General features: G+C 38.3%; 1 protein-coding gene across 1 annotated transcript; it reads left to right on the top strand.

Annotated features, from left to right (window-relative positions):
• Positions 1 to 410: 410 nt before the first annotated feature.
• On the top strand, positions 411 to 21,084 carry LOC133249335 (alcohol dehydrogenase S chain). The gene is made up of 9 exons (XM_061419584.1): positions 411 to 539; positions 5,055 to 5,156; positions 5,932 to 6,070; positions 8,654 to 8,741; positions 8,838 to 9,057; positions 11,643 to 11,903; positions 17,594 to 17,729; positions 18,453 to 18,591; positions 20,822 to 21,084. The coding sequence occupies exons 1-9, from the start codon at positions 522 to 524 to the stop codon at positions 20,844 to 20,846; spliced, it is 1,128 nt and encodes a 375-aa protein (XP_061275568.1). The 5' UTR covers positions 411 to 521; the 3' UTR covers positions 20,847 to 21,084.
• Positions 21,085 to 22,383: the final 1,299 nt, after the last annotated feature.

Below are 22,383 nucleotides of genomic sequence, written 5' to 3' on the forward strand. Positions count from 1 at the left end.
TGTCTGATTTCTCTGTTGTTAAGAGTGGGAGCGTGCTGGAGCAAACACATCGCTCGGGCTTGTAGCTCTCTCTGTCCTATGCCTTTTGTGCTGCTTTCTTACTCCTCCTTGCTAACTGTGTTATGTTGATTTGAAGTCGGAGCTCAGTTTATACAAAGGGAAAACAGAACTCTGAACATCCTATGTGGGAATGAGAGAGGAGAAATATGTACTCCAGAAAAAAAAAAAAAGGTACATGTAAGAAAATATTTAACTAATGAAGTCAAGATGTTATTTGAAATTAGCATATTGCAAACAAAGTTAATATTTGAGTGCTGGTTCAGTGCCCTGTTACTGTTGGTTTTACTAGGTCTAAGAATAAGCTGATGGGCAGGGCTTAAAGATCCCAGATCACATGTGGGTAACAGGATGGTGTTCAAGCATATAAGAATCTGTGCAATCTATCTCTTGTATGTACTTGAACAGGGAAGAGCCTGTAAGTCTGTAATTCACATCTCCTGCCAGCAGAGAAAAGAAGAAACATGAGCACAGCAGGAAAAGTAAGGCAATTTTTTTTTTTTAGAATTATTCTAATTAATGTAATACTCATGTTTGACTGCTCGAGAGACAAGCATTGGCTAGAAAGGAAAGTTTCCTTTATTCAGGAGGCCAGCTGCCGGGAGCCAGCATATTGCATTTTGAGTGCATATTGCATATTGAGTGCAGCACTTTCCACAGCATCATCTTTCAGGATCTGGAATAGCTCAACTGGAATTCTATCACTGCCCATAGCCAGTGTGAGGAACTCCGCCCATGACAAAGGTCATGAGGAAGGAGGCTCGGCATACGCAAAGGCGGGATCAAGCCTCAGGAGTCCCCCATCTACCCCCAAAACCAAAGTCTGCCTACTTTCTGCTTTGTGCTTTCACCTACACCTCTGACTTTATGGGGGGCTGTCCCCCACTACCTCTCTCTGAAAAAAGAGTTAGCTTACAGCTCCAGTTAATAATTCCTGGGTGTGACAGTGTTTAACCTACAAACTCCTTTGGAAATCCTCTAGCCTGCCTGAATAGGTTTTTCCGGCCACACGTGATTGTTCAGAGCCTCCCAACTGTGAGAGGCATGAGATGTTCTAAACTGTCTAAATACAGATTCCTTTGAGCAGTTAAAAGATTGATTAGAAATTGTATTGGTGAAGGGATTTTCACTTGTTGGGCCAATGTTTGCTGCTAAGTTTCCATATCCCTTATCTGCTGTGTCCCTGGCAGTGTATTGATTAATATAATTGGTGTAAGTAGTAGCTTTAATGTTTGTAACCTGGGACCCTTGAGTTAATTCTTTTTCTTGTTATAGCCCACCACACCTTTGCTCTGTAGGAATGCAACTTTATCTAATGCTTTTTGGAGGCTGGCGCCTGACTTTAGAATAATCACCTTTAGAGAAACAGGCCTCTGGGCCAGAAGATGATGCAAATCACCTAAGCTTTTGCATATGATAAGTTTGCAGGAAGAAAGCCTGGCTTGCTGCATGACTCTACCCCTTCCCCCATTATCCTCTATGCATAACTTAAGGTATAAAAACTACTTTGGAAAATAAAGTGCGGGCCTTGTTCACCAAAACTTGGTCTCACCATGTCGTTCTTTCTCTTACCTTCTGGCTGAATTATTCAGCCTCTTTTCTCCACTGAATTTCCTCACTGAGCTATCCTTATTTCAGCCGCTTTTCTCCACTAAATTTCCTCACTGAGCTATCCTCATTCTATTACTCTTTATATCCTTAATTAACGTTTAATTAAGCAATTGTTTCCTGATCCTCGCCGACGCCGTCCCCGCTTCGAATTCCCTGGATCCACCGGGGCTGGACCCCGGCAGCCAGCAACCTGTGTGTTAGTCGGTCAGTCATGTCTGACTCTTTTGCAACCCCATGGACTATAGCTTGCCAGGCTCCTCTGTCCATGGAAATTCCCAGGCAAGAATATTGGCGTGGTTTGCCATTTCCTTCTCCAGGGGATCTTCCCGACCCAGAAATTGAACCCATGTCTCCTGCATCTCCTGAATTGGTGGGCAGATCCTTTACCACTGAGCCACCTGGGAATCAACCATGCAATATATAGAGATACACTATTTAATGAATAACAGAATTCATATATAAATTAGAAATAATTTATACTGAAATACAACTTAAGATATATGCTTCAATATACAAAGTATACTAAACTACAATTGAGAAGGGCAATACCTAAATATCTTTAAGAAGTATGTAGAGCATCTATATATATTAAAATCTGTATTTCCTATATTAAGTAAATGTGAAATAGTTATAGCCAGTCATGAGTAATTTTCAAGTCTAATGTTAGAAATGAAATGTTTTTATCAAGAAGTTATGTCTATATTAAGATATCATAATATAAATGTGTTATTCTTTATAATATAACTTAATATTATTCTTTATAATATAAATGTTATTCTCTTTGATCATAATCATTCTTTTTATGAATATAGGAAAGTTAAATGTGACAAAACTTTTATTGACCTCAAAGCATTAGAATCATCAAGGCTAAGCAAACCGACTGAGATGCAGACGTTGAGAATGGACTTGTGGACACAGCAGGGGAGGGAGAGGGTGGGGTGACTTGAGAGAGGAGCACTGACGCATATACACTATCGTGTGTGAAACAGACAGCTGGTGCGACACCACACAGACAGCTGGTGCGACACTGCCCTAAAGCGCAGGAAGCCGAGCTCAGTGCTCCGTGGTGACCTAAATGGGTGGGATGGGGGGGGAAATGCGTAGTAAGAGGGAGATTCAAGAGGGATAGGATATATATGTATACGTGTAGCTGATTCACAGTTGTACAGCAGAAACTAATACAACACTGTAAAGCAATTATACTCCAATCAAAAAACAAAAAAAATTTAAAAATAAAGCAAACCAGAATCAACATGCAAATTGTGATTTTAAAGTGTCCTATTATGGCACAATTTAGGGAATTCCCATAGAAATGTTATCTTCATGCAAAAGCCAACGTGATTTTACAAAACAAAAAAAATAATAATAATACTGATACTGTTGGAACCACTATTTACACTGAGAACAGATATATTTGGTTCTAAGCCTTCCACAGACTCATGTTTATTTGTTCAATGTGCTTACAGGTACAGAGAAATACACGTGGTTGTTCAATACAATCAATCCATGTTGTTTAACTGCTTAATGGCAAAAGCCTGTGCAATTGTTTCTAGTAGGCTTGCTGTGTAAGGAGTGAATTGTGCAATATAATATCTTGCTATAATGGCAGGCCTGTATAGTGTGGCCTATATCAGGCCTATATATATATCAGGCCTATATCAATAAGACTGGTTGGAAACCATACAGATGATCAGTTGGCAGTTTTCTTATTTTATCTTTATTTTCATGCATTGCTGATTGGCATTTACAGTAGCATATTACATTTCAAATGAAGAATACTTAAGAAAAAGAAAATTTTAATTTTTCAAAACTCAGAGTTCAGAGATCAAAAGGGTAGGCCAAATGCATTAATTAAATTTATGAATTACAGGCAATCAATCCCCCCTCCTCAGGTACAATGTCAATAACTGTTAGCTATATGATAACACTTCACTTATGTTTAACCTTCTGGCATTATATTTTCTTCAAATGCTAAATGACAATAGTAATAATACCTACTTTTGTAAGGCGGTTGTGAGAATTTAATAAACTAATACTGGAAAGCATTTAAAATAGTGCCTGGTACATAGAAATAACTCACTAAATATTAATCACTGCTATTATTATTATCTAACTTCTAATCTTTTGTTAATCTTTTACTATCATCAAGTAGTGAAAGATAAAATGGTATTCATTCTTCAGACACCCAGGTTTGTAACTTTGGGAAAAGTACTCTCAACTATTGAGTCAGTTGAGCCTCAAGCTTTTCATCTGAAAAATAAGACTAATGATTCAGTAATACTACCCTGTGAAGTTTAAAAGTCAAACTCGTATTTCACCCAACACAGCCACTTGTTCCTGCTACATCATTGGCACCCCAAAATTCAATACCTCTCTACCATTAGTGTATTATATCCAAGCACTCTTATATTTCTTGTGGCATTGGCCATGATGAACACTTTGCAAAGTGGAAGGATTTGGTGTATATATAGTAAAAATAAATTATCAGATAAATTTCAATTGAATTTTTATCATGTTTGTAGTATGTTGTTAATTCTCTTTAGAAAAAACTCTCAATTACACCAGCTTTGCAAAAGTGAGGACAACCCTTATGTTACATTCCCAAGCACTAAACATATATGCTTAACTGTTATTTGTAAGAACATCTGTAGGTAAGCTATGCTAGCTAGAAAGTCAAACACAGTTCTCCCATTTTTAAGTGTGTGTGTGTGTGTGTTTATGTGTGTGTGTAGTTTTAATCTCTACAATTTTAGGCTCAAATCCAATCTGAAAGAAATCTCTATTCATAAATTATATAACAAAACAGAGCTGCCAAATCTAACTTCCAAATGAGTGATGCAAACAAGGAGCCCATAGAAGAAATAGAGAGAGAAATCAAAAGAGCAGGCAAATAGAGAAAGAAATTCTAGGCTGGGAGGCTTAGGAATTCTAAAGTCAAATCATTTTGGCTTAAGTGGAGAATTGAGCAAGAGGGAAATGAATTTCATGTCAACAGACACTGAATCTGGTAGTAATATGATAGTGATTTAGAACTTCATGGACAAGACAACAGCTTTGGATAAACAACCAATTTCAGAACCACATTAGGAAATAGAACCTTCAGAGGGAAAAACAATGATGATCTTTCTTCATAGAAGAATATATTACATTTTTATCTCAATGTCTCCCTACAGTTAATTCTGTTTCTCTTTCCTTGTGTTACTGCCTTACACATTTTTATAAAAAGTCACTATTATTCTTTTTGCAAATCAGAGGTTGTTCATGTTCATGGAACAATATTAAGTTTCAGACATGGGGCTAGATGGTACATGTAAAAAGATTAAAGGCACATTCCCTGAATTCGAGGCTGGGGGGACAATGGTGTCATCTCTCTGCTCAATTTTCAGGTAATAAAATGCAAAGCAGCTGTGCTGTGGGAGCTCAATAAACCATTTTCCATTGAGGAGGTGGAGGTTGCACCCCCTAAGGCCCATGAAGTTCGTATTAAGGTAAAATTTTTTTCCATTTCTATTTAATCTTAGGTTTAAATTTTTCAGAATGTAACAATGAAAGTAACCAAAGCACTTGTAATACAGTCATCCAGATAGTGGAATTACATTTGTTGTCAAGGGAAGCTGTAAATCAAAATTGTTAAATTTTTTAAAAAGAGACCAAAGAGTATGTACAGTATAATCCTAGTGAAACGAAGAAGAATTTATGTGGTGGCTCAGCAGTAAAGAATCTGCCTGCCAACACAGGAAACGTGGGTTCGATCCTTGCATTGGGAATATCTCCTGCAGAAGAAAATGGCAACCCACTCCAGTATTCTTGCCTGGAAAATCCCACGGACACAGGAGCCTGGTGGACTACAGTCCGTGGAATCGCCAAGAGTCAGATACGACTTAGCAACTAAATAACAACAACAACAACAAAAAAAAGTGCAAACGAATATATATCATTTAAAATCAATTAGCATTATGTGGTGGCACTTAGGTAACTTTATTTTCTTATCTGCATTTTCTATTTCTATCAAAAAGGCTGCATATTATATGACTTCAATAGTTCAGAAACAATTATTTCACAGATTACTCTGCATAAAAGGAAAGTGGAGCATTACCAGGCTGAATAACTTCAGGTATAATTTGAAACTGTATTTGGAAGAGTAGGAATTATTAGCAAAACGCTTTAAAATTCTTCAATGCAACTTCAGGAAAATGAGTATGTTAAGTCAATCTGAGGGTCATAGTCTTATCTGAATCTAATCAACCCCCCTTTACCCTATAGATGGTGGCCACAGGAATCTGTCGCTCAGATGACCATGTGGTTAATGGATCTCTGGTCACACGTCTTCCTGTGGTCTTAGGTCATGAGGGAGCCGGCATTGTGGAGAGCATTGGAGAAGGGGTGACTACAGTAAGACCAGGTACAGAATTCACACTTAGGAAATGTGCCTTGGCTCAGGGCCCTAAGATGATGTAGCCTGGATAATGACACTGAAGCAATGAGAGATGACGTATTTAAGGCTGAGCTGGGACAGAGGTCTCTTTCTTTACCCGCTTCCTGCCTGACTCAGGCATATATGCATCCATGCACTACTGTATTCTCTACATCAGCAAGTATTTCTTGAGGACCTACTAGATGTCAGGCACCACGTTAGATCCTGGGAATACATGAGGATTGAAAGAGACCCAGTGTCTGCCAGGGTAGAGTTCATTATCAGTTAATTCCCATGTTAGTGTTGCCAAGCACTGTCTTCTACCAGGTCCAAAGAAAACTACTGATGAGACAGAAAAAACATGTCTAGACATAGTGGGGACAAACATAATCAGTGTTTTGAACCTGTTCAGGGCTGACTTCACACAGTGGGGATTGTGAGCTCTGGACTGAATCAACATAATCTCTTCTCAGGTGGGACGTGGAGCCCATTCACAGGTTTCCCCTTTGAATATATGGCCACTTTTCCTTCAGTTCAGTTAAGTCGCTCAGTTGTGTCCGACTCTGCGACCCCATGAATCACAGCACACCAGGCCTCCCTATTCATCACCAACTCCCGGGGTTCACTCAGACTCACATCCATCGAGTCAGTGATGCCATCCAGCCATCTCATCCTCTGGCGTCCCCTTCTCCTCCTGCTCCCAATCCCCCCCAGGAGTCTTTTCCAATGAGTCAACTCTTCACATGAGGTGGCCAAAGTACTGGAGTTTCAGCTTCAGCATCATTCCCTCCAAAGAAATCCCAGGGTTCAGAATGGACTGGTTGGATCTCCTTGCAGTCCAAGGGACTCTCAAGAGTCTTCAATACCACAGTTCAAAAGCATCAATTCTTCAGCACTCAGCCTTCTTCACAGTCCAACTCTCACATCCATACATGACCACTGGAAAAACCAAAGCCTCTACTAGACAGACCTTTGTTGGCAAAGTAATGTCTCTGCTTCTGAATATGCTATCTAGGTTGGTCATAACTTTTCTTCCAAGGAGTAAGCGTCTTTTAATTTCATGGCCGCAGTCACCATCTGCAGTGATTTTGGAGCCCAAAAAATAGTCTGACATTGTTTCCACTGTTTCCCCACTTTTCCTTAAACCATGATTAAACGTGACTGGTTACCAATTTTCTTGAATATTTACTGTATCCTATTATTATATATTAATACAAATGTTTTTAGAGGTAAACAGTGAATAAACAGAAAATTTCCATGCCATCATTGCATATAATCTCTTAAATGTTATTTTTCTGAGTCTTTTGGATAAGTAGCATAGATGATTAAAAATAAAAATTATGTTTAATTCTAAAAAATCACTTTAGCTAGTAGATTTGACCTCCCGACTTACAAAACATTTAATTGACCTGTAAACCAAAAACAATAAAATAAGTTGTCTGGTTTGAGTTTCAGCTCTTAATATTTCCTTTAGTTAGAAATCTATTAATAACAAATGACACCCCTACTTTTCACCCCTGCTCCCTCCACCAGTAAAAATAAATTATCTACAAATCATCAGCTACAAACATTTGAAAGTCAGTTCCTATCCTAAAAGAAAGTATCTAACTCATTATTGACGGTTGAGGTTTTCAGAAGACTGTCTTAAATTCTTACTTGTCCTTTTTTTGTTTGTTTTCCTTAAAAAAGAATTAATTTTTTAAAAGAAGGATTCACTTCATAATAGAGATAAGGATAATCACTTTGAAAAGCCAGGAAATGGATGTTGAGGTTCTTATTTTTACTGTATTATTACTATTACTATTACTGTACTATTACTATAAACTATTAACAGATTATCTAGTGGAACTATGGCAGACTGCTCACAACTGAAATATATATTTATATTAGTAGTAAGACTATTTAAGGTTTAATTACTAAATATTAAATGAGATCATATCTATAAAATCCCTAAGAGAAAGGGCACACAATAAAAGAGAACTATCAACACAGTGGAACTACTTTTAAAAATCATGTTTTCCACATTTGCAATTTCTTTGGGCGTCTTCAGCATATATAAACTCAAACCGATAACAATACTGACAGCCAATGACCAAGACATAATGCTGACAGGACCCTATTCTTGGAGACTTCTCAAAGTCAAGTGCCTCTAATACATATGTATAAGCTTTAAGTTAACCAGTCCATTCTGTAGGAGATCAGCCCTGGGATTTCTTTGGAAGGAATGATGCTAAAGTTGAAACTCCAGTACTTTGGCCACCTCATGCGAAGAGTTGACTCATTGGAAAAGACTCTGATGCTGGGAGGGATTGGGAGCAGGAGGAGAAGGGGACGACAGGATATGAGATGGCTGGATGGCATCACTGACTCGATGGACATGGACGTGAGTCTGAGTGAACTCCCGGAGTTGGTGATGGACAGGGAGGCCTGGCGTGCTGCAATTCATGGGGTCGCAAAGAGTTGGACACAACTGAGCAACTGAACTGACCGAACTGAAGCTTTAAGTTCTTACTTAATTTCTTAATTCCTGTGTAGAAATTTAAGAAGAATCTGTTTTATCCTCATCCCCAGGTGATAAAGTCATCCCACTCTTTATTCCCCAGTGTGGAAAGTGCAATGTTTGTAAACACCCAGAAGCCAACCTTTGCCTGAAATACCAGTGAGTATCTGTTACTCTCCTTGGCAGTGAAGGAAGCTGCACGCTAGTTTTGCTCCTGTCTTATACCCGCTTGTGTTTGTGTGTTGCACTGACCAGGCTGAAGGAGCCTCGGGGGACCCTTAATGATGGTACCTGCAGGTTCACCTGCAGGGGGAAGCCCATCCACCACTTCCTCGGCACCAGCACCTTCACCCAGTACACAGTGGTGGATGAGATGTCAGTGGCCAAGATCCATGCAGACTCACCACTGGAGAAAGTCTGTCTCATTGGCTGCGGATTTTCTACTGGTTATGGGTCTGCAGTCAAAATTGCCAAGGTAGGAATAACAATGAGTGATAAAACCAGCTACACTCAGACTGTCACGAGCTAAAAGCAAAGCAATTTCTCACAGGAATCTGAGATCATTCTTCACATTTATTGGAAGCTTTCCCCTCTTCTACCATAATAGCATTGCTATGCTCCACAGAATTGAGGATGTTGATTAAAAGTAGAAGATACCCTCAGAAGGAATTCAGGGCATGTCCTAGAAAATGTATCTGTTACCACAAATGAAAAGCTATTGATAATTAGTTAAGAACAAGTAAAGGTGTTTTCCATAATTATTCTTCTGTATGTGTTCTTTGTGGTATTACTAAGTTTTAGACCTAGGAGTTCATTTTATCATTCATTTAGTGCCTACATGAGCCATGAACAATAGGTTCTGCTAAGTTTTGAGGAAGCAAAAGTAAACAAAATGAAGGGGCTGACTATGAGTTTAGTTCATGGATCCTCTACTCCCAGAATTAGGATCAACAGGAGATTCCAGAGCCTGACCTGATATCCTGATATACCTCCAAACTGAGGGTCACCAACATGCCCACTCTCTGTATCTCTACGAGGAAAGCAATAAGGCTTCGATGATGCATGAAGCATTTATTCCACTGCTATACTTCCTCCCCAGCCATGAACACACACACACACCCAAACTTCAATGTGGCAGGTTTTAAGGAGAAATTCTTTAAAGTCTTCTCTTCCTAAAAGGTTGGAAATCTAGTAGTATCCTTTTGTTTTATGGACTGACACCCAGAGACATAAAGCCATTTGCCCTACATCTTACAGGTAGTTAACATGACAACTGCGACTAGCCTCCTCAAAACTCCTGCTGAATGACAAACCACAGTAGATATTTACCAACACTTTTAAATCACAATCACAAGCCTCATCTTTTTCTAAGGTAAAAAAGTGGTGTCGTACCCCCACAGAATGTTTTCTTGGTATAGGAGGAACATTTTATCCACAGTGAAGTCTGACTATAACAGACTAGGTTTATTAAACAGTCCCTTAGGTAAGTTAAGCTATTGTGAGTGCGTGTTTTCCAAATTTCTGTGACCTTAGCACTAAGTCCCTTGTGCAATTGCATCATCTGAACAGATTGTCTAATTGAACCTGCGCACAGAGTGGAAGCCAAGGGTACTTGTGATAATGGATTTCATCCATTATTAAAATATAAACCAGCTTTTCATTGCATTATTTTTCATTTGTGTATTTTTTAAAGCAGAGATAAAGACTCATTAAGAACACATTGATCTCAAGCTGTATTATCTTAAAATTACCTGTTAAATTTCCCCTGTTGTTAAGTTTGCTTAAGCTGGGGATAACTCTTCTCTACTTCACAGCTTCTTTCTGCTCTCATTATACATCATGACTACTGAAAGTTTTTGAACCAAGGTGTTAATTATTGAGGGTTCAGTTGGATTATTTTCTCAGTCTCCTCTCTTCCATTTATTATTAATTTCCCTAGAATTGTGTTTGTGTATGTGTGATGGACTGAAGCTGGCATCAACAGATTTGAGGCACTAGATTTTCTTCAAGAGGGGAGTTACTAGCATCTAGAGCTCAATGGTCATCCAGTCCGCTGGCTCCCAGCCTGGGTTTCCCGCTGGAGTCATTTGGAGACTTGGTCTTGCCTGCAGAGTTGTTGTCGTTGTTTAGTTGCTAAGTCGTGTCCTACCCTCTGTGATCCTATGGACTGAAGCTTACCAGGCTCCTCTGTCCATGGGAATTCCCAGGCAAGAATACTGGAGTGGGTTGCATATCTTTTTCCACTTACCGGCACAGAGTCTGATTTAATTGCTTATGGGCTGTGACCTGGGTATTGAGATTTTTTTTAAAGCTTCCTAGGTGAGTCTAACGGAGAAGGCAATGGCACCCCACTCCAGTACTCTCGCCTGGAAAATCCCATGGGCGGAGGAGCCTGGTAGGCTGAAGTCCATGAGGTCGCTAAGAGTCAGACACGACTGAGTGACTTCACTTTCACTTTTCACTTTCATGCATTGGAGAAGGAAATGGCAACCCACTCCAGTGTTCTTGCCTGGAGAATCCCAGGGATGGGGGAGCCTGATGGCCACCCGTCTATGGGGTTGCACAGAGTCGGACACGACTGAAGCGCCTTAGCAGCAGCAGCAGCAGCAGCAGCAGGTGAGTCTAATGTCCAGGAACATTAGAGAAACACTAATCTAATTCAAACCCGTCATTTCAAGTGTGAGGCAGCTAAAGTCAAAAAAGGTTTTTACAAAAGGTTGGACATAATTTGAGTAACTTCTGAAAAAAACAAAGCATGGCGCTTTATACAATTTAGGCCCTTTCTAACAATTGTTGTTGGTGGTGGTGGTTGTTGAGTTGCTAAGTCATGTCCAATTCTTTGTTAGCCCATGGACTGTAGCCCACCAGGCTCCTCTGTCCATGGGATTTCCCAGGCAAGAATACTGGAGTGGGTTGCCATTTCCTTCTCCAGGAGATCTTCTGACCCAGGGATTGCGCCCGCATCTCTTGCATTGGCAGGCGGATTCTTTACCACTGAGGCACCTGGAAAGCCCTTAACAATCATTACTTAATCCATTTTCACATTTTCTGAAAACACAGGTCACCCAGGGCTCCACCTGTGCCGTGTTTGGCCTTGGAGGAGTTGGCCTGTCTGTTATCATGGGCTGCAAAGCAGCTGGAGCAGCCAGGATCATTGCAGTGGACATCAACAAAGACAAATTTGCAAGGGCCAAACAGGTGGGTGCCACGGAGTGCATCAACCCTCAGGACTACGAGAAACCCATCGAGGAGGTGCTGAAAGAAGTGAGTGGTGGAGGTGTAGATTTTTCATTTGAAGTCATCGGTCGGCTTGACACCATGGTATGTATTTTGAAATGTGTCAAGACATAAGCTTCTGCATTCTAGAGTTTTCTTTAATGTGGCAGAATATAAGCATTATATAGAAAGAATATTTTTAAAACTATGATGATTTTCCATTTCCTATTTGTTACCTGGGTTGCTTAATTTATTATGATGAGGAATCTCATTCCATCAGTCAAAAACAAACAAACAAAAAAACAAAAAAAACCTGTCACGAGTACGAGTATCATGTCCTGTTTAGAGAGGGAGGGGGGGTTTACTGAGCCGTCATAAATTTAATTTTTAGTTTTAAAAATTCAAACTCAAGTACATATAAAGAATATAAATTCTGTTCTCAAGTTGGCAAGTTTGATTTTTCAACACATTCTTAACAAAAAATGATTTAACAATATTTCTATGTTTTAATGAATTCTCTTTTTTCAAGACCATACTTGGACCAAAAAAAAAAAAACCAATGAGAAACTTTAGGCTCCTTATCATTTTATTAACAGAAAATATGCCCCGTTTATCACAGCAGACAGCACAGTGCCTGGTACATAAAAAGCATCCAAATCTGTGTGCTGAACTGAATAATTTAAAAGGTCAACAGGTTTTCCCACCAAAAAATTTTAAGTGATATGTATCTTGTAGTGTTGTTTGCGGATTACATGAGATGACACATGTAATATATTTAGCAACTGCCACCTGTCAGTGGTAAGCTCTTAATAAATGTTATCTGGTGTTGTCAAAAGGAAGTACCATTTCCAACTGTGCAAAACTTACATCATCTTTAAAATATACATGATATTTCCCTCCTCCAGGGGATCTTCCCAACCCAAGGATCGAACCCAGGTCTCCTGCACTGCAGGCTTTCTTTACTGTGTGACCATCAGGGAAACCCCATACATGATACTACTTTCAAATAATTACAGATATCATCAATTGCAACAGAGAACACATCTCTAGCTACATTCGCCCTAAGCAGAATTCTCTAGAATCCTAGTGAATAAACCCCCAGAGACCAACACAATCACTCTCTTTAGGTTCTCCAGTAAGTCCCAGCAGTGCTGCTAACAGGAAGCAGCACCTTAAGAGTAAAGCTCTTTGCAGCCTTGACCAGGAACAGTTATTCCATAGACGACTGATGTTCCAAGGCTGTCGCTTTCCAAGGCTGTCACTTGCTCCTTATGCCATTTTTAATATGGTTTTTCCTCCATTTTCTCTTGTGGAATTGGATTATTTTAAGTATCTGATAGCCACATGTCCTGAGGTTCTCTGATCGTCCAAGTGTCATACTCCAAAATCAAAGGGTCAACTACTATATATTTCTGGGGTGGGGGGTGTTTTCCTAAACAACTTTCTTACTACACACATGTCTAAAAACCTGACTGGAGGGAAAAGGCTTTCTTTTTAAGTTACAGAGTAAAAATAAATAAAAGCTCACAGAAGGTCAAAGCACATTTAAAATATGCCCATTTTCACCAACACCTATATGGCTTTTTTGGCCAACAGCTTGCTCCTTGGAAGAAAAGCTATGACCAACCTAGACAGCTTCTTAAAAAGCAGAGACATTACTTTGCCAACAAAGGTCCATCTAGTCAAAACTATGGTTTTTCCAGTAGTCATGTATGGATGTGAGAGTGGGACTATAAAGAAAGCTGAGCGACGAAGAATAGATGCTTTTGAACTGTGACGTTGGAGAAGACTCTTGAGAGTCTCTTGGAGTACAAGGAGATCCAACCACTCCATCCTAAAGGAAATCAGTCCTGAATATTCATTGGAAGGACTGATGCTGAAGCTGATGTGAAGAACCGACTCATTAGAAAAGACCATGATGCTGGGAAAGATTGAAGGCAGGAGGAGAAGGGGACGACAGAGGATGAGATGGTTGGATGGCATCACCGACTCAATAGACATGAGTTTGAGTAGGCTCCGGGAGTTGGTGATGGATTGGCATGCTGCAGTCCATGGGGTCACAAAGAGTCAGAAACAACTGAGCAACTGAACTGAATTAAACATCATTAATTAGAAGGCAAAGCAGATCAAAATCACAAAGGGATTATTACCTCATACCTCTTCGAATGAATATTATAAAAAAAAAAAAAAAGCAATAGCAAGTGTTGAAGAGGGTGTGGAAAAAAGGGAATTTTGTGCACGGTTGGTGGGAATATAAAACAGCCATTATGAAAAGCAGTGTAAATGCTCCTCAAAAGATTTAAGATAGATCTTTTATCATGTGATCCAGCAATCCCACTTCTGGAAATATATACAAAGAAAATAAACTATCTTAGACATGTGCATCCCCATGCTCATTGCAGCATTATTCATAATAGCCAAGATATGGAAACAACCTAAATGTCCATATGGATGAATAGATAGAGAAATTGTGAGGTGTGTGTGTGTGTATAATATACATTTGTGAACTGTATATATGTATATATATGAATGAATATTATTCAGCCATAGAAAAGAAGTACTGACATTTGCAAAAACTTGGAAAAATCTGGAGGACATTATGCAAAGTGAAATAAGCCAGACACAGAAAGACAATTATTGTATGATCTTTCCTATATGTGAAGTCTAAAAAAATTCAAATTCTTAGAACCATTGAGTAGAACAGTGGTGGCCAGGGGCTGGAGGAAGTAGGGGAGGAATAATGGGTAGATGTCAGACAGTACAAACTCTCAGTTATGAGCAAGTTCTGGAGACATCCATGTACAGCATGGTTACTATAGTATTATTAACTATAGTTAATAATACTGTTAATAATACTGTTTTATATAACTCCAATTTGCTGAGAAGGAAGATCTTAAATGGTCTCACTGCAAAAAAAAACTAGTAACTGTGTGAGATTATAAATGTGTTCACTTAATTGTGGTAATTATTTCACATGGCATATGTATATTAAATCATCACACTATACATCCTAAAAACTCATGGCGTACAACCTAAAAATAAACGATTTTTGTCAATCATACTTCAAAAAAACGGGAGTTCAGTTCAGTGCTCAGTCATGTCCAACTCTTGGCAACCCCATGACTGCAGCACACCAGGCCTCCCTGTCCATCACCAACTCCTGGTGTTCACCCAAACTCATATCCACTGAGATAGTGATGCCATCCAGCCATCTCATCCTCTGTCATGCCCTTCTCCTCCTGCCTTCAATCTTTCCCAGATTCAGGGTCTTTTCAAATGAGTCAGCTCTTCGTATCAGGTGGCCCTAAAGTATTGGAGTTTCAGCTTCAACATCAGTCCTTCCAAGTGAACACCCAGGACTGATCTCCTTTAGGATGGACTGGTTGGATCTCCTTTCAGTCTAAGGGACTCTCAAGAGTCTTCTCCAACACCACAGTTCAAAAGCATCAATTCTTCTGCACTCAGCTTTCTTCACAGTCCAACTCTCACATCCATACATGACTACTGGAAAAACCATAGCCTTGACGAGATGGACCTTTGTTGACAAAGTAATGTCTCTGCTTTTTAATATGCTGTCTACGTTGGTCATAACTTTCCTTTCAAGGAGTAAGCGTCTTTTAATTTCATGGCTGCAATCACCATCTGCAGTGATTTTGGAGCCCAAAAAAATAAAGTCTGACACTGTTTTCACTGTTTCCTCATCTATTTGCCATGAAGTGACAGGACCAAATGCCATGATCTTAGTTTTCTGAATGTTGAGCTTTAAGCCAACTTTTTCACTCTCCTCTTTCACTTTCATCAAGAGGCTCTTTAGTTCCTCTTCACTTTCTGCCATAAGGGTGGTGTCATCTGCATATCTGAGGTTATTGATATTTCTCCTGGCAATCTTGATACCTTATGCTTCTTCCAGCCCAGCGTTTCTCATAATGTACTCTGCTGCTGCTGCTGCTGCTGCTAAGGCGCTTCAGTCGTGTCCGACTCTGTGCAAACCCAGAGATGGCAGCCCACCAGGCTACGCCATCCCTGGGATTCTCCAGGCAAGAACACTGGAGTGGGTTGCCATTTCCTTCTCCAATGCATGAAAAGTGAATAGTGAAAGTGAAGTCACTCAGTTGTGTCCGACTCTATGCGACCCCATAGACAGCAGCCTACCAGGCTCCTCTGTCCATGGGATTTTCCAGGCAAGAGTACTGGAATGGGTTGCCATTGCCTTCTCCAATGTACTCTGCATATAAGTTAAATAAGCAGGGTAACAATATACAGCCTTGATGTACTCCCTTTCCTATCTGGAGCCAGTCTGTTGTTCCATGTCCAGTTGTAACTGTTGCTTCCTGACATGCATACAGGTTTCTCAAGAGTCAGGTCAGGTGGTCTGGTATTCCCATCTCTTTCAGAATTTTCCACAGTTTGTTGTGATCTACACAGTCAAAGGCTTTGCCATAGTCAATAAAGCAGAAACAGATGTTTTTCTGGAACTCTCTTGCTTTTTCCGTGATCCAGCAAATGCTAGCAATTTGATCTCTGGTTCCTCTGCCTTTTCTAAAACCAGCTTGAACATCTGGAAGTTCACAGTTCACGTATTGCTGAAGCCTGGCTTGGAGAATTTTGAGCATTACTTTACTAGCGAGTGAGATGAGTGCAATTGTGCGGTAGTTTGAGCATTCTTTGGCATTGCCTTTCTTTGGGATTGGAATGAAAACGGACCTTTTCCAGTCCTGTGGCCACTGCTGAGTTTTCCAAATTTGCTGATATCTTGAGTGCAGCACTTTCACAGCATCATCTTTTAGGATTTGAAATAGCTCAACCAGATTCCATCACTTCCACTAGCTTTGTTCATAGGGATGCTTCTTAAGTCCCACTTGACTTCACATTCCAGGATGTCTGGCTCTAGGTGAGTGATTACACCACCATGATTATCTGGGTCATGAAGATTTTTTTTGTACAGTTCTTCTGTGTATTCTTGTCACCTCTTCTTAATATCTTCTACTTCTGTTAGGTCCATATCATTTCTGTTCTTTATTGAGCCCATCTTTGCATGAAATATTCCTTTGGTATCTCTAAAATTCTTGAAGAGAACTCTAGTCTTTCCCATTCTATTGTTTTCCTCTATGTCTTTGCATTGATCAGATGTTTATATCTTTCCTTTTCTCCTTTGCTTTTCATTTCTCTTCTTTACACAGCTATTTGTAAGGCCTCCTCAGACAGCCATTTTGCCTTTTTGCATTTCTTTTTCTTGGAGATGGTCTTTAGGGTAAATGTATATAAATTAGGAAAATGGTGCCCATTTAAATGGGCAGTAGAAATATGGATCCATTAAAAAGGAAGACCATCAAGAGGAGAAGAGAGAAATATTGATGATATAACTGACCATATATCTGGTTCACCATCAAAATACCTGGTTCAAAGTACTTAGTGCAAGATATCTACTTAATAATTAAATGAACTAACCATTTCAGATTGCTCTGGGGTCACATGATGATAAACGTTACCTTTATTTGAAGAATCAGATTATATATGTGTAATGGTATTTTCATCTTTATTATTTTCTAAAGAAGATTTATGTACATAAAACATACAATTTCATTCATCTACCGTTTCATTCAAAATATTTTCTGGGCATCTTCTAAAGCCACATGTAGTGGCTTTAGGAAATAATGGGAAGTGAAGAAAAAGCCAATCTCTTCCAGCCACACACTCACAATTTAACTAGATCCATAGCACATGATACTGTGTTTCACAAATGGGGACTACCAGAGAATCCACTTTAATGATGCTACATATTAATTTTATTCCAGATGTCTGCCTTGCTGTGCTGTCAAGAAGCATATGGTGTAAGCGTCATTGTAGGAGTACCTCCTCATGCCCAAAATATCTCTATGAACCCCATGTTGCTGTTGACTGGACGTACCTGGAAAGGAGCTATTTTTGGTGGTACGTGGCAACCTACTCCAGTATTCTTGCCTGGAGAATCCCAGGGACAGAGGAGCCTAGTGGGCTGCTGTCTATGGGGTCGCACAGAGTCCGACACGACTGAAGCGACTTAGCAGCAGCAGCAGTTAGGCTTGAGCGCTAAATTCTTTCTAAGGTCAGGAATTCTTCCCTTTTGCAAGTGACAAGGCAAGGGTTTAAAATGCAATGTAGTTAAAAATACACTAAGATTCCTTTGTATCTAGAGGCTCCAAATCAACTAGATGTGGAACTAATGTACCCAAAAAGTCCCAAGGTAGACTTTAGTGGTGTCCCCATAAACTGACTAGGATCTTTCAGCATCATCTCTTTTGACACTGGTGACTGCATAATGCACTGAGATGCCTAGGAGGATCCAGGAAACCCATAGCAACAATTTATGTCTGCACTCACTGCCCAGATGTCGACAACTACTGAATCTCTTCTTGACTCTGAGAACAACCATCTACACTATAACTTCTCTATGAGGGAACTAATAACCAAAGGCTCTGGTTTGTTGGGCGGGGAGATTTTTTTAAAAGTCAAATCACTTCAAAAAGATATTGAAACATACACTCTTATTAACCTCAGCAACAGTAGTCTGTGGACACTTTATAAACTTTCATTTAAATTTTATGTAGAAAGTCTTGTCTCTAAACCTCTGCTTATATCTGGATGAATCTAACATTGATGTCACTTTCTTTTCAGGCTTCAAAAGTAAAGAATCTGTCCCCAAACTTGTGACTGATTTCATGGCTAAGAAGTTTTCACTGGATCAGTTAATTACCCATGTTTTACCACTTGAAAAAATAAATGAAGGATTTGACCTGCTTCGCTCTGGAATGAGGTAGATTTTAAGTTTTGGTGGGGTTTGACTAACAGAGAAAAAGAGGTTGAAGGATGAGAGAAAGGCAAGGATGGATTGCCTTGGTTTTCCATTCCCAGTTCAGTCTCTGCATGTAGAACACATAAGATTATATTGCAAGAAACTAAAATGCTTTGTATTTCTTGTTCTGCTGAAGCTAAATTATGTTGGTCACAGCAAATCTGAATGATCAGACCCTCTGCCATCTTCACAAGAATATTCTCTGCTTTGCAAGGAAAAAGAATCAGAGACATATAGTCATATAACATGGAGTTATCCCAGTCCCTGCCTGGCCACTTAAAATGGTTGACTATTAATAGCTACAAATTTAAATTACATTCCAGACATCCAAAAAACTCATTATGGAAGTCAGTGGAGCTATACAGGCATCATTTTCTATGCATATATTACTTTTTTCAAAAAATGCTGACTATTATTTTTACTCTTATTTTTCCATCTACAATGGATTTTTCACAAATAAAAATTATTGCAAAGAGGAAGGGTACAAAATGCTATTTTAAATGTTTAAATCTACATTTTCTTCAAAACTTACAAAACAAAGTCAGTTTCATTTTCTACCTTTAATATTAATCTTTTACAAACACCTAAAAAGAAGAATTTCATCACTTGCATTTATAAATGAGACACAGTTAGTTATAGGTAGTTTTACCTAACTCCCACCTTCTTGTTCCACAGTCTCTGCTTTCTCTGTGACTTCACACTTCTGCTCATCAGGTTTTTTGGTTTTAAACACTATTTCTTAAGCAGCTATACACATAATATATACTAGACACTTAGTCTGATAAATATAATTGAAGAAGGAAAGAAACTAGCATCCAAACAGTACCAGATCACATCCTTTCTAAAAAGCAGTTTGGTCATATGTATAAGAAACCTCAAAAAAAGAAACGTAGATCCTATGTCCCAACAGTTACATTTCTCAGAATCTATTCTACAGAAATTATGAGATATGCAAATGAACATATCTTTAAGCATGTTTGTTATCTATAACAGCAAAAATTGGAAACATCCTAAAAGTTGAACATTAAAAGAATATTAAATAAATTCCAAACATTACTAGAAATTAATTAAGCCATTTAAAAGGAAATGATTTCATTAAATTGGGAAATTCTCCTGATGTAATTTTAGGTTATAGAGTAGAGAATACAGAACTTATATATATAATACTGTTCCAAGTTTTCAATCAGAGCAATAAAAACTTAACATATGTTTAGAAAAAAGATAATCAAAATTCAAGAAAATATTAACATTGATTATTTCTAAGTTGTGGGATTACAGGTTATTTTTACTTTCTTCTTTATATTGTTCTTTAGTTCCTAAATTATCTATATACATTTTTTCATATATATGTATATATATACACACACATATATACATATATACTAATAATTTTTTAAGATACATAGATCATCTGTTTCTAAACCATTTATCCATCAGAAGATGGTTTTTAGAAAGGACATTAGTTCCAGTAAAATGTTACATTTCTGATCTTCCAAAGAATAAAGTCTCTCCAAACACAAATCAACTTTTTTTCTACTTTTAAGTTTTCTTAAGCATTTCTTTATCTAAGCTCTGTTAAAATTTTAGCATGGTCTTAACTTTATTACATTATCAGCACTTTTAGGCACATTATCTATCATCTTATAATTTGTGCAACTTTCTATTTGGATTTAAATCCCAGGAGCCCACACGAGATGTATGTTTTAAAGTAAGGTACAAGTCTCTCTAAATCTCTGCATCTATCATCTCTACAATGGAAATAATATTAGAACCTGCCACATAGTGTTGTTTAAATAGAGGTTTAAATGATTAAATACATGATGAGGCTCTACAGAGTGACAGATAGCATGAACTTATTACATGTAATTATCAATTGTTATTTTGTATTTGTTATTGTATAAGGAATGTAGACTCTCAAAAATGATATTTTGAAAATCTAATACACAATGAAGCCTAAATGATAGTCACACTCAGAACGTTATAATTGAGATTCAGGTTGGAGAAAGACAACAGAAAGAAAAGATGAGCTGACCTTTTACTTGACTTGAGTGCATTAGGAATGGGAATGGAATAGCAGGAAACAAACACAGCTTTTCAAAGAGACAAACTGAATGCTCTTTGTACTCTCCCACGGAAGAGTGTATATTATCTAAACACTAAAACAATTTCTATCTTTTATTTTCGGTTTCAGTGTCCGTACCATCCTGACATTTTGAGACCATACACACACCTTCACTTCTGGCAGTCTTCTGCCTCCTCTATCATCTGAAACATCAGCCAAACATCATCAATAATTCTGTCCTTCAGAGGTACTACCAATAAATTGCACATGGGAGCTTTCCAAAAGAAAAATCAATGTGAAATCATTTTTCAAGCAAATTTTAAAAATTTAAGTGAGAGCTAGATAAACCATCATATGTGTAATTGAGTCTAATAAAGTCTTCTTAATCATTCTGCTCATGTTGAATCATGTCACCTTTCAGACTAAGGAATGGTATTTCTTTTGACTTCTTGTACTTTTTGTGTCTTTGCCACCCTTAGTCTTTTAGCCGTAGTCATTGAGAAGGACCTTATTATACTTCCCCTCAACATATATGTGATGGTGTATTGTACTCAAAATTGTCTACCTGTATGTCCACTGTCTGTATTTTCCTCTTTAGGAAATGTAGCAAAACCCTACAGTAAAAACTATAGTTTGAAAAAGAATACACTCTGATTTATAAGTGGAGAAGGTCCAGAAATTCTAAATGAAGGAAATTTTTTAAGGTAAATATCACACATGTTTAAGGTGAAGGGAAGTGTTTTTATACTACATTTTCACACTACATGTGATAAATGTGAAGTTTGAATACTAAATCTGAAAACTGAACTATTCTTAGAATCATATTCCAAAAAGTCTAATTTTTACTCAAGAAAGAAGTTTATTGGTTAAAAGATCTTAATTATTATCATTGCAACTGTAGTTAACTGAAAATGAGCCATAAGGTAGCTAAAAAGTAATATGGCACCTTGAAGTCTAGGGATGGGAATAAAGCAGCTGTGGACACAGCATGTAAAATGGGTAACTAAGAAATGGCACAAACATCCAAAGCAATGGATTTTCTATGCACATACACATATAGATGTATGTTTTTGCAAAAGTATTTTTGAACGAGAACTTTTCTATTAACTACCATGGCTTAAGTCTGCAACCCCGAAATATTTAATCGTTTTGAACTTGTGAAAGCCTATGGTACCCACTTGTTAATCCTTTCTCTAAGGAAGATTTACATTTTGAGCTTCATCTCTAAATGTGTAATGAAAGCTTATTCATGTAAAGAGTTTTAGCTTAGTTTAGTTTAGTTTACATGTGACTTGCTTCGATATTGTAGAAAGGACTCTAGACTCAGAGCAAGTAATCTACCACTTGTTTGTGACCTTCAGTAAATTACTCAACCTCTCTAAGCCCATTTTATCCTTTGTTTTAAGAAGTCATGAACTGATTACAGGTTCATAGAAAATTAGATGGAATGATGCCAGTGAAAAGGCTTTGTCAACTATGAACTGCCATGTAAATGTAGGGAACAGTGTCATGGTCTTCTCAAAGACACTGAAGCAGATATTTAGGGTTGGGGGAGCTTTCAGAATATCCCTAGGTTTTCAGAATGTCCTAACATCATGGAACACTACGTTCTCATTTTGATGGGTGCTCCAGCGCTTTTATCTTGGTGCTGATAATGTGTGATACTGAGGACAAAGAGATGGTTCTAAAGG

The sequence above is a fragment of the Bos javanicus genome, chromosome 6, assembly GCF_032452875.1.
Source record: "Bos javanicus breed banteng chromosome 6, ARS-OSU_banteng_1.0, whole genome shotgun sequence".
In the NCBI taxonomy this organism is placed as follows: domain Eukaryota; kingdom Metazoa; phylum Chordata; class Mammalia; order Artiodactyla; family Bovidae; genus Bos; species Bos javanicus.